This window comes from Salvelinus sp. IW2-2015, unplaced genomic scaffold, assembly GCF_002910315.2.
Source record: "Salvelinus sp. IW2-2015 unplaced genomic scaffold, ASM291031v2 Un_scaffold1554, whole genome shotgun sequence".
Lineage (NCBI taxonomy): Eukaryota > Metazoa > Chordata > Actinopteri > Salmoniformes > Salmonidae > Salvelinus > Salvelinus sp. IW2-2015.
Window position 1 is genome coordinate 120,163 of NW_019942985.1, and position 13,395 is coordinate 133,557.

At 39.8% G+C, this 13,395-nt stretch overlaps 1 protein-coding gene across 1 annotated transcript in view; it reads left to right on the plus strand.

The window, feature by feature from the left end:
* The first annotated feature begins 842 nt into the window (after positions 1 to 842).
* The window catches only part of fxn (frataxin), a 26,355-nt gene continuing 13,802 nt past the window's right edge, over positions 843 to 13,395 (plus strand). Inside the window, 4 exon segments of the mRNA XM_024138715.2 lie at positions 843 to 1,048; positions 1,912 to 2,004; positions 2,482 to 2,573; positions 2,962 to 3,082. Coding sequence (XP_023994483.2) covers positions 932 to 1,048; positions 1,912 to 2,004; positions 2,482 to 2,573; positions 2,962 to 3,082 — 423 coding nt within the window. The 5' untranslated portion in view covers positions 843 to 931.

The window sequence follows — 13,395 nt, forward strand, 5'->3', positions numbered from 1 at the left end:
CCTATGTTGCGATTCTCACCACACACTATTCAAACCCCACAATCAATAAACAGCTGATGAAGCTCTCTTAGCCTATAGATCACATATTGAAAACAAATCATCTGAACTAAAAACTCCAAACATTTAGGCATTTCTGTGCGACTTTGACAATCGCTAATCAATATCCAAAAACGGCACACATTTTATTTTCTGTGAACCTGCACATCATCTCTCTTATGTGGCACCAATGTGATGGTTTATAGCAGGGGAAACGGTGTTGCTGTAGGCTAGTGTGTGGTGCGGTAATAATGACAAGTGAACCTGGGGAGTTTTGCCTTTACATTATCCTAAAAAAGTTAATCGGACCATGGAATTGAAACGAACCGAACTCAGACCACCCCTCGACATGGTCTCACTTCGGGGGCTTTTTCGAGGGGTTTGAGTTCTTTTGGAGTGTTCACAATGCACACAAAAAATATGCGAACCGCACTGAGTTCACCAAAATTGTCTGAAAGGAACCCAAGTGTGAAAACACCCTTAGATGCTTTTGGGAAACCGGGCCCTGCTATTTCGGTGCATACGGTAAGAAAGGAGAAAAGTTCTCTAATGTGCCATCCCACTCCAGCCTGGCAGGTGGCGGTAATGCGCCTTAACGGTGTGGCCAAATAGGTTTAACACTAGTTACCATAGCCACAAAGTCAATATTGGCTATAACACAAAAATGCATGAAACAAACATTTGCTTTTTGGTCATAATTTAAGGATAAGGTTAAGCATAAGATTAGCAGTGTGTTAGGGTTAAAATCACATTTTAGGAAGAGAAATTGAAGAAATAGACTAGGCTTATGACTTTTGGGCTGTGGTAAACCGCCAAACAGACATGAGTAGAAGGTTCGCGAACAGACATAAACAATCAAGTTGATAACAAGATCAGCAGCACTGAAAGGCGAAAAATGCAGAGGTTATCCATTAAAAAACTATGTATTTATCAATTCATACGCGACCAGAGCTATAGAATACAGCAGAGGACGACGACATGTGTACAAGGGACCAGACATCTGTCTAATGAGGTAATGTCATGTTTGCCACGCCGCTAGCTATGTTTTGAAACATTGTGTAACAGCTAACGTTAGCTAGCAAGATTATAGCCGCCAAATAGATGGCCGAAAATGGGAGATTTACTTTTGGCAGAATGTTGAATCAAATATAATTGAAACCTACCGTTTGTCTAGTTGGTTCGTCCTTATGCTGTTGGAAATTTCACATTTAAGACAAAATATCGACAGGAAAGTAAACTTTGTTACCGACTTTAAAGGTGCCACACAGGATTTGGGGGTGGGGGGGATTTAGTATTGTAATTTCAGAAAATGTCCTAATATTTTCAGTAATAGTGGAGTAATAATAAGTGTTTCACAGTATTAAATTACTTACCCGCCAGTGTTGTGATATTCGCCTAATCATTTCCTAAGATTCTACACTGTTCGCTCAATTTAAGTTTATATGAGAAAACAATCACTGAATAGTGAAGGGAATCATTGTAACATATATAAATAGCTGCGAAATGTCTTTTCATTAACAAAAAAATATAATATTTACAGCAGTTTGAAGTTGGTGGAACAAAACCGAAAGTAAGATTTGTTTTCAATGACTTCAAACTGCTGTAAATATTATATGTTTTTGTTAATGAGAAGACATTTCGCAGCTATTTATATATGTTACAATGATTCCCTTCACTATTCAGTGATTGTTTTCTCATGTAAACTTAAGTAATACTGAGAAACACTATTATTCCACTATTGCTGCAGATGTATGGACATTTTCTGAAATCATAATGTCCCCCCCAAAAATATAACACCTTTAAATATACGGGTGTTGTTTATCAGCTGAATCATGCATACATGATGCAATAACAGATATTGCCTCTTATTTTCAGCAGCTGGGAAACTCTCGTTGTCTGAGAACTCGGTCTGCACCAAATGACACATCTAAGCATGTGATCTCGTGGAGTGCCCTGTGTTCATCAAAGGTAAACGTACTTACTAGTTGGCAGAGTAAGATTCAACATTTTGTAACAGACAAGGGACATTCCTTTTTTATAATTTTTTTAAATGTAAATGTGCGTGGCATTGATTATGCTTTGAAGGCCTCGCCACATTTCGTGACTTGGGAGAAGCCGGCCAGGTGTATATCACCTTGGGTAGTGGTCATCAACTCTGGTTCTGGAGAGCAACAGGGTGAGTGGGCTTTTTGTTCCCGCCAGCGCTAATAACACATGATTAAACTAACTAATCATCAAGCCAGTGGTTGAACAGATGTTGGTGATGCTGGGCAGGAACAAAAGCCTGCACATGCTGTGCAAGATCCAGTACCAGGGTTGGTGACTGCCAGCTGTCTGGTGGTCTAGGGAACTATGATAGCATACTGATAAAAAAAACAAAATGAATTGCCACAGAATTTTACTATACAATGCAATGATATCCCTATCTGTGTATTTCTGTCACAGTGGCTTGATAGCAGACCTGGAGGAGGAGAACAGAGGAGAGTCCTACATGTCACTTCACCAGTACATACAGAGGAAAACGCTGTTCAGATAAGGTAAAGGTACTATGGGAGACAAGAGGACTGCTAGCAAAGTATAGTATCACCATCGATGACACATCTCATTTAATCTCTTGAGAAGCTCCTCGTGGCAACAGGAAGGATGTTGTAACTGCAGTATTAATCTCTACTATAATATGTAGGCCTACAGTAGGCTATATTTTATTTCATTCACTTTGTGGATGGGCTAACTCACTTTGTGGATGGGCTAACTCACTTTGTGGATGGGCTAACTCACTTTGTGGATGGGCTAACTCACTTTGTGGATGGGCTAACTGATTTTTTCAGTGGACATTCGGTTCTCATGTCAAATACAGTTCATATCAAATTCAGCCTCTGTGGTTGTTGACCCTCATTCTGACCCAGTGTGTTTATCCCTCTCCAGTGAGATCAGCGAGGCAGCCTATGAGAAGCTGGCAGATGAGACTCTGGATTCGTTGGCTGACTACTTTGAGGATCTGATGGATGGACCACTAGCAGGGCCAGAGTTTGATGTTCTCTTCTCTGTAAGTACACATCACGTTCTCTTCTCTGTAAGTACACATCACGTTGTCTTCTCTCTAAGTATTAGGCTTCTGATTGTATACTAATTGTAAGATCATCTACTAAATGACAAATGGTCAGAGTATGACGTTGTCTTCTCTGTAAGTCCAGGGAAATACTGTACATACTGTACCAGTTTCTCTCTGTTTCTGTACTCCTCTTTTTTGTCCACTAGGGGTAGCTGTTGACTCACATGTCATTCCATTGGAAGTTTGACAATCCTATTTGCAGTCCTTCATCAGAAAATAATATTTGTGAATAATGACTAGTTCTGGTCTGTGTGTCTAGTTGTGAATGATGACTAGTCCTGTCTGTGTGTCTAGTTGTGAATGATGACTAGTCCTGTCTGTGTGTCTAGTTGTGAATGAGACTAGTCTGTTCTGGTGTGTTCTAGTTGTGAATGATGACTAGTCCTGTCTGTGTGTCTAGTTGTGTGAATGACTAGTCCCTGTCTGTGTGTCTAGTTGTGAATGATGACTAGTCCTGTCTGTGTGTCTAGTTGTGAATAATGACTAGTCCTGTCTGTGTGGTCTAGTTGTGAATGAAAGTAGTTCTGGTCTGTGTGTCTAGTTGTGAATAATGACTAGTCCTGTCTGGTGTGTCTAGTTGTGTGAAGTTGATGACTAGTCCTGTCTGTATGTCTAGTTGTGAATGATGACTAGTTCTGTCTGTGTGTCTAGTTGTGAAATAATGAGTAGTCCTGTCTGTGTGTCTAGTTGTGAATGATGAGTGTATGTCTATTAGGGATCCATGAGTCCATTAGAGCTGTAGGATGGATGGTGCTGTTATGTGCAGGCCAATTACTTCCCTGAGGGCAAAGGTCACAGGAGGAAATAATGATTGTAGTGTCCTCAAATCATCAGACATTCCCAGGGCACTAACACCACGTCAATACACTGATGGCTCTCTGTGTGTGTGTGTGTGTGTGTGTGTGTGTGTGTGTGTGTGTGTGTGTGTGTGTGTGTGTGTGTGTGTGTGGTGTGTGTGTGTGTGGTGTGTGCGCATGGAGTAAATTGGTCTGACATTATGGCACAAAACAAAGTGTGTTCATGGTGATAATGAGCTGACCTCTTGACCTGGGTCAGTGCTGTACCAGACAGCTAGAGGATCTATTGATGCCCAGAGAACTGTCTGGCTGGCAGACTGCTGATGTGTGTTTGTCAGCATCACTGCTTCTAGGGGACATCTTGCCTCTACCAGTACAGTTTATGAATCCACTGAGTGTGTTATAAAGACAAGACAAGCGTTTCCAATACGTGAGGTAAAAACGTTGATGGAATTCGACCAAAACAATGGTCACCCGTGGTGTTATAGATCCCAAATCTCCTCATTGACTGACATCAAAATTAACCTACATTTAGGCTATTGTATATATGTGCATTTCACACTGTGGAGGTAAAAACCGGAGTACAATGTTTGTATAGATGTCAACCTCAATACATGTTCATGTTATCGTCACCAATTAACTGCATTAGTTAAAAATGACTGACTACCTCCATCTATTTCTGTATGCTAGCTACGCTACCAGCTTATACGAATGGAAGTTAGCATTTAGCAGACATTTTTCTAAACCCCAAAATTTAATTTTCTAAATATTATGCAGCAAAAACAGCCACATACTGTATATCAATGTAAAATACCAAATAATGCATGCAGAGCAGAATTAGGCCGATACCCTCTAATTAATTATCAAAATCCAAAAAAGAGACGTTCAATTCTACAACCACCTAAAAGGAAGCGATTCCTAAACCTTCCATAACAAAGCCATCACCTACAGAGCAGGTAGCCTAGTGGTTAGAGCGTTGGGCCTGTAACCGAAATGTCGAATCCCCGAGCTGACAAGGTAAAAATCTGTTCTGCCCTTGAGCAAGGCAGTTAACCCACTGTTGCCTGGGCGCGGAAGACGTGGATGTTCATTATGGCAGCCCCCCCCCACCCCCCCGCACCTCTCTGATTCAGAAGGTTGGGTTAAATGTGGAAGATACATTTCAGTTGAAAGCCTAGTCAGCTTGTAGCAACTGAAAGGGAAAGGGGGATACCTAGTCAGTTGTGTACAACGAAAGGGAAAGGGGATACCTAGTCAGTTGTACAACTGAAAAGGGAAAGGGGATTACCTAGTCAGTTGTACAACTGAAAGGGAAAGGGGATACCTAGTCAGTTGTACAACTGAAAGGGAAAGGGGAGTACCTAGGTCAGTTGTACACACTGGAAAGGGAAGGGGGATACCTAGTCCAGTTTACAACTGAAAGGAAAGGGGAATCCTAGTCAGTTGTACAAAGAAGGGAAAGGGGGATTACCTAGTCAGTTATACAACTGAAAGGAAAGGGGGAATCCTTTAGTCAGTATTACAACTGAAAGGAAAGGGGGATACCTAGTCAGTTGTACAACTGAAAGGAAAGGGGGAATACCTAGTCAGTTTGTACAACTGAAGGAAAGGGGGATACCTAGTCAGTTATACAACTGAAAGGAAAGGAAGAGGGGATCACCTATGTCAGTTGTACAACACTAAAAGGAAAGGGGGATACCTAGTCAGTTATACAACTGAAAGGAAAGGGGGATACCTAGTCAGTTATACAACTGAAAGGAAAGGGGGATTACCTAGTCAGTTGTACAACTGAAAGGAAAGGGGATTACCTAGTCAGTTGTACAACTGAAAAGGAAAGGGGGATACCTAGACAGTTGTACAACTGAATGCCTTCAACTGAATATGTATCTTCCACATTTAACCCAACCTTCTGAATCAGAGAGGTGCGGGGGGGTGGGGGGGGCTGCCATAATGAACATCCCTCTTCCGCGCCAGGCAACAGTGGGTTAACTGCCTTGCTCAAGGGCAAAAACAGATTTTTACCTTGTCAGCTCGGGGATTCGACATTTCGGTTACAGGCCCAACGCTCTAACCACTAGGCTACCTGCTCTGTAGGTGATGGCTTTGTTATGGAAGGTTTAGGAATCGCTTCCTTTTAGGTGGTTGTAGAATTGAACGTCTCTTTTTGGATTTTGATAATTAATTAGAGGGTATCGGCCTAATTCTGCTCTGCATGCATTATTTGGTATTTACATTGATATACAGTATGTGGCTGTTTTTGCTGCATAATATTTAGAAAATTAAATTTTGGGGTTTAGAAAAATGTCTGCTAAATGCTAACTTCCATTCGTATAAGCTGGTAGCGTAGCTAGCATACAGAAATAGATGGAGGTAGTCAGTCATTTTAACTAATGCAGTTAATTGGTGACGATAACATGAACATGTATTGAGGTTGACATCTATACAAACATTGTACTCGGTTTTTACCTCCACAGTGTGAAATGCACATATATACAATAGCCTAAATGTAGGTTAATTTTGATGTCAGTCAATGAGGAGATTTGGGATCTATAACACCACGGGTGTGACCATTGTTTGGTCGAATTCCATCAACGTTTTTACCTCACGTATTTGGAAACGCTTGTCTTTTGTCCTTTAATAACACACTCAGTGGATTCATAAACTGTACTGGTAGAGGCAAGATGTCCCCTAGAAGCAGTGATGCTGACCAAACACACATCAGCAGTCTGCCAGCCAGACAGTTCTCTGGCATCAAATAGCTCCTCTAGCTGTCTGGTACAGCACTGACCCAGGTCAAGAAGGTCAGCTCATTATGCACCATGAAACACACTTTGTTTTGGCCATAATGTCAGACCAATTTACTCCCATCGCACACACCACACACACACACCACACACACACACACACACCACACACACACACACACACACACACACACACACACACAACACACACAAGAGAGCCATCAGTGTATTGACGTGTGTTTAGCTGCCCTGGGAATGTCTGATGATTTGAGGACACTACAATCATTATTTCCTCCTGTGACCTTTGCCTCAGGACGTAATTGGCCTCGCCACATAACAGCACCATCCTATCCTACAGCTCTAATGGTGACTCATGGATCCCTAATAGACATACACTCATCATTCACAACTAGACACACAGACAGGACTACTTCATTATTCACAACTAGACACACAGACAGAACTAGTCATCATTCACAACTAGACATACAGACAGGACTAGTCATCATTCACAAACTAGACACACAGACAGGACTAGTCATTATTCACAACTAGACACACAGACCCAGAACTACTTATCATTCACAACTAGACACACAGACAGGACTAGTCATTATTCACAACATTAGACACACAGACAGGCTAGTCATCATTCACAACTAGACACACAGACCAGGACCTAGTCATCATTCACAACTAGACACACAGACAGGACTAGTCATCCATTCACAACTAGACACACAGAACAGGACTAGTCATCATTCACAACTAGACACACAGACAGGACTAGTCATTCATTCACAACTAGACACACAGACAGGACTAGTCATCATTCACAACTAGACACACAGACCAGAACTAGTCATTATTCACAAATATTATTTTCTGATGAAGGACTGCAAATAGGATTGTCAAACTTCCAATGGAATGACATGTGAGTCAACAGCTACCCCTTAGTGGACAAAAAAGAGGAGTACAGAAACAGAGAGAAACTGTACAGTATGTACAGTATTTCCCTGGACTTACAGAGAAGACAACGTCATACTCTGACCATTTGTCATTTAGTAGATGATCTTACAATTAGTATACAATCAGAAGCCTAATACTTAGAGACGAAGACAACGCTGATGTTGTACTTACAGAGAAGAGAACGTGATGTGACTTACAGAGAAGAGGAACATCAAACTCTGGCCCTGCTAGTGGTCCATCCATCAGATCCTCAAAGTAGTCAGCCAACGAACGCAGAGTCTCATCTGCCAAGCTTCTCATAGGCTGCCATCGCTGATCTCACTGGAGAGGGATAAACACACTGGGTCAGAATGAGGGTCAACAACCACAGAGGCTTGAATTTGATATGAACTGTATTTGACATGAGAACCGAATGTCCACTGAAAAAATCAGCTTGAGCCCATCCACAAAAGTGAGTTAGGCCATCCACAAAGTGAGTTAGCCCATCCACAAAGTGAGTTAGCCCATCCACAAAGTGAGTTAGCCCATCCACAAAGTGATGAAATAAAATATAGCCTACTGTAGGCCTACATATTATAGTAGAGATTAATACTTGCAGTTACAACAATTCCTTCCTGTTGCCCACGAGGAGCTTCTCAAGAGATTAAATGAGATGTGTCATCGATGGTGATACTATACTTTGCTAGCAGTCCTCTTGTCTCCCATAGTACCTTTACCTTATCTGAACAGCGTTTTCCTCTGTATGTACTGGTGAAGTGACATGTAGGACTCTCCTCTGTTCTCCTCCTCCAGGTCTGCTATCAAGCCACTGTGACAGAAATACACAGATAGGGATATCATTGCATTGTATAGTAAAATTCTGTGGCAATCATTTTGTTTTTTTTATCAGTATGCTATCATAGTTCCCTAGACCACCAGACAGCTGGCAGTCACCACCACCCTGGTACTGGATCTTGCACAGCATGTGCAGGCTTTTGTTCCTGCCCAGCATCACCAACATCTGTTCAACCACTGGCTTGAATGATTAGTTTAGTTTAATCATGTGTTATTAGTCGCTGGCGGAACAAAAAGCCCACTCAACCCTGTTGCTCTCCAGAACAGAGTTGATGACCACTACCCAAGGTGATATACACCTGGCCGGCTTCTCCCAAGTCAGGGCGAAATGTGGCGAGGCCTTCAAAGCATAATCAATGCCACGCACATTTACATTTAAAAAAATTATAAAAAAGGAATGTCCCTTGTCTGTTACAAATGTTTGAATCTTACTCTGCCAACTAGTAAGTACGTTTACCTTTGATGAACACAGGGGCACTCCACGAGATCACATGCTTAGATGTGTCATTTGGTGCAGACCGAGTCTCAGACAACGAGAGTTTTCCCAGCTGCTGAAAATAAGAGGCAATATCTGTTATTGCATCATGTTGCATGATTCAGCTGATAAACAACACCCGATATATTTAACAGGTGTGATATTTTTGGGGGGGACATTATGGATTTCAGAAAAGTGTCCATACATCTGCAGCAATGTGGAATAATAGTGTCTTCTCAGTAATTACTTAAGTTTACATGAGAAAAACAATCACTGAATAGTGAAGGGAATCATTGTAACATATATAAATAGCTGCGAAATGTCTTCTCATTAACAAAAAACATATAATATTTACAGCAGTTTTGAAGTCATTGAAAACAAATCTTACTTTCGGTTTTGTTCCACCAACTTCAAACTGCTGTAAATAATTATATTTTTTTGTTAATGAAAAGACATTTCGCAGCTATTTATATATGTTACAATGATTCCCCTTCACTATTCAGTTGATTGTTTTCTCATATAAAACTTAAATTGAGCGAACAGTGTAGAATCTTAGGAAATGATTAGGCGAATATCACAACACTGGCGGTAAGTAATTTAATACTGTGAAACACTTATTATTACTCCACTTATTAGCGAAAAATATTAGGACATTTCTGAAATTACAATACTAAATCCCCCACCACCCAATATTCCTGTGTGGCACCTTTAAAGGTCAGGTAACAAAGTTTTACTTTCCTGTCGATATTTTTGTCTTAAAATGTGAAATTTCCAACAGCATAAGGACGAACCAACTAGACAAACGGTAGGTTTCAATTATATTTGATTCAACATTCTGCCAAAAAGTAAATCTCCCATTTTCGGCCATCTATTTGGCGGCTATAATCTTGCTAGCTAACGTTAGCTGTTTACACAATGTTTCAAAACATAGCTAGCGGCGTGGCAAACATGACATTACCTCATTAGACAGATGTTCTGGTCCCTTGTACACATGTCGTCGTCCCTCTGCTGTATTCTATAGCTTGGTCGCGTATGAATTGATAAATACATAGTTTTTTAATGGATAACCTCTGCATTTTTCGCCTTTCAGTGCTGCTGATCTTGTTATCACTTGATTGTTTATGTCTGTTCGCGAACCTTCTACTCATGTCCTGTTTGGCGGTTTACCACAGCCCAAAAGTCATAAGCCTAGTCTATTTCTTCAATTTCTCTCCTAAAATGTGATTTTAACCCTAACACACTGCTAATCTTATGCTTAACCTTATCCTTAAATTATGACCAAAAAGCAAATGTTTGTTTCATGCATTTTTGTGTATAGCCAATATTGACTTTGTGGCTATGGTAACTAGTGTTAAACCTATTTGGCCACACCGTTAAGGCGCATTACCGCCACCTGCCAGGCTGGAGTGGGATGGCCACATTAGAGAACTTTTCTCCTTTCTTACCGTATGCACCGAAATACAGGGCCCGGTTTCCCAAAAGCATCTAAGGGTGTTTTCACACTTGGTTCCTTTCAGACAATTTTGTGAAACTCAGTGCGGTTCGCATATTTTTTGTGTGCATTGTGAACACTCCAAAAGAACTCAAACCCCTCGAAAAAGCCCCCGAAGTGAGACCATGTCGAGGGTGGTCTGAGTTCGGTTCGTTTCAATTCCAATGGTCCGATTAACTTTTTTAGGATAATGTAAAGGCAAAACTCCCCAGGTTCACTTGTCATTATTACGCACCACACACTAGCCTACAGCAACACCGTTTCCCCTGCTATAAACCATCACATTGGTGCCACATAAGAGAGATGATGTGCAGGTTCACAGAAAATAAAATGTGTGCCGTTTTTGGATATTGATTAGCGATTGTCAAAGTCGCACAGAAATGCCTAAATGTTTGGAGTTTTTAGTTCAGATTGATTTGTTTTCAAATATGTGATCTATAGGCTAAGAGCGCTTCATCAGCTGTTTATTGATTGTGGGGTTTTGAATAGTGTGTGGTGAGAATCGCAACATAGGGTACAAAATCTATTCTAGCTCTTAAAAGGGCAAGTACCTACCTTGTGTGTACAATTTTTCAATTACAGCATTATTTATTCTGCAAGTTATTCTATTGCTGTTTATTCTGTTTTAACCAAATGTACATGTAATAGTGTCTCTCTGATTACAATTATTCATGTCTCATATTTTAACTATATTAAATATTTATTCTGCTGTTATTTTATTGCTATTTATTCTGTTACCAATCAAATGTACATATTAAAAGTATTTTTGATTACAATTATTATGTCTAATATTTTAACTAAATACAATCTATTAGCTTCCAAACTATAAATAGGTATATCTAGCTGTCTGATCAACACATTGAATGATTGAAATGACTTGTCCTGCACTTTGTAAAAATCCCAGGGTGAATGGTTGGAAAAAGATCTTGGTTTCTTTCTAAACATAGCAATGTCAATACAAATGAGGACTCGGTCCACATAAATAGGTGAGTGATAGTGAACTGGGCAAAAGAGTTGAGTTCCTTCATTCAAAGGCTAAAGGCAGTGAGAATACAAAGATAACTGAGTTTATTTAAAAAACATATATTTTTTTTTTTTTAAAGAGGACTGTGATGCGTAACCGTGTTTTGGGAAATATAGATTTAACGGATTGCTCCAACGAAGTTCTAAGGGTGTTTTACCACATATAGTCCTCTTTAAAATAACCTAAAGTTGCACCACATTAAAACGCTAATTACAGTATACGCTAGCATAGGCCTACAGTATAATTTCAATCATATTGAAATAAATGTCATGTTCAATCAATGAAGTTATATTTTGATCATTTCTAATTGTAATAATTACGTTACACATTTAATTTTCCCATGATGATTTTAACAGCAAAATTAATTTTGCCCAAAAAATGTGATGATTTAGTGCATTATTTCGAGTAAAACCTAGAATAAGCCACCTTAATATATGCAGCCATACAGGTAAGGGGTCTCAATATCTTCTAGGAGCTGATCCTTTGTCAGTATTGTGGAAATAAATACTAACGTTAAGATAAGATTTGAATGGGAACTGATCCGAGAGTAGCAGCAAACCATTCATTTCGATCCTATCAAGTTCGCAGGCATGGTCTCATAAACTAGACGAACATAGTAAACAAAAATCCGGGAAACAAAAATGAGTATGATATGTTACGTTTCGTATTAATTTGTGGTTGTCCCATCACCCATTTTGTATGATATGTTTCAAATTATAACTGATGGACTGCCCATGTCTCGTGCTGTAAACTTCACTAGGCACTTGTCTATGGTGTCAATGCTGCAACCTGGTCTCAAGCATTTCATATGATTTTTATGTTTTACCTTTATTTTAAATAAACAAATTCTTATTTTCAATGACAGCCTAGGAACAGTGGGTACTGCCTTGTTCAGGGGCAAAACAACAATATGTTTTACCTTGTCAGCTCAGGGATTTGAACTAATAAAACCTTTTGGTTACTAGTCACAACGCTCTAAATACTAGGCTACATGCCCAACCCACTAGGCTACTGCCGCGCCACCGAATGAGAACCTTATTCTCAAACACCACTATTAAAACACTTGGCCTTCTCATTATCGAAATGACTAACAAGCTGAAATTGGGGGAAAAACTTAAAGAACTATTACCTTACCAACATGAGGCATGAATGGCTTTGTGATGTGATACATTGTTTGCTGACTCATAATGTTATACTTTATTTAACTAGGCAAATCAGTTAACAACAAATTCTTATTTTCAATGACAGCCTAGGAACAGTGACTGCCTTGTTCAGAACGACAGGATTTGTCCTTGTCAGCTCGGGGATATGAACTTGCAACCTTTCAGATAAAGCCCAATGCTCTAACCACTAGGCTACCCTGCCTCCCCATAATGGTTGTGTCCTTGTACCTGCACATCTGACACTAAGGGCCTCTCATTATCGAAACAAAATTTTCATGATTTGTTTTTGCTTTTTCGGACTTTTGCTGTACCAACATTTTTTGCTTTGTTAGTTGTGGACATGGTGGTATATGTACAAATGTGGTAAATGCATAATATCTGTCATTATAACATAACAATAATAATGAAATAGATTAATTCAGATCCTAATTTAGTGATCTAAGAATATTTTTTGTTGTTGTTGGTGAGTGCCAGTTTCGTGAGAACTGTTTATATTGGCATAGGACAAATAACTGTGTGTCTAGACTTTCAAAAAAAAAAGTATATACTGTAACACCGCTTTAACCACATCCTGCCCGTAGGCACATTTTTGTTTCTTGTAAACACGTGAGGTCTTATTTTAAGTAGCGCCAGCCAACCTGGAAAAAGTGCTTGAAAACACATTCCGCTCGTTACAGGCTGTAATCAAATAATGAAGGGGTAAAAAAAAAACATTTAAGGCTAAAAAAATTTTTCAAGGGTCAATCAGG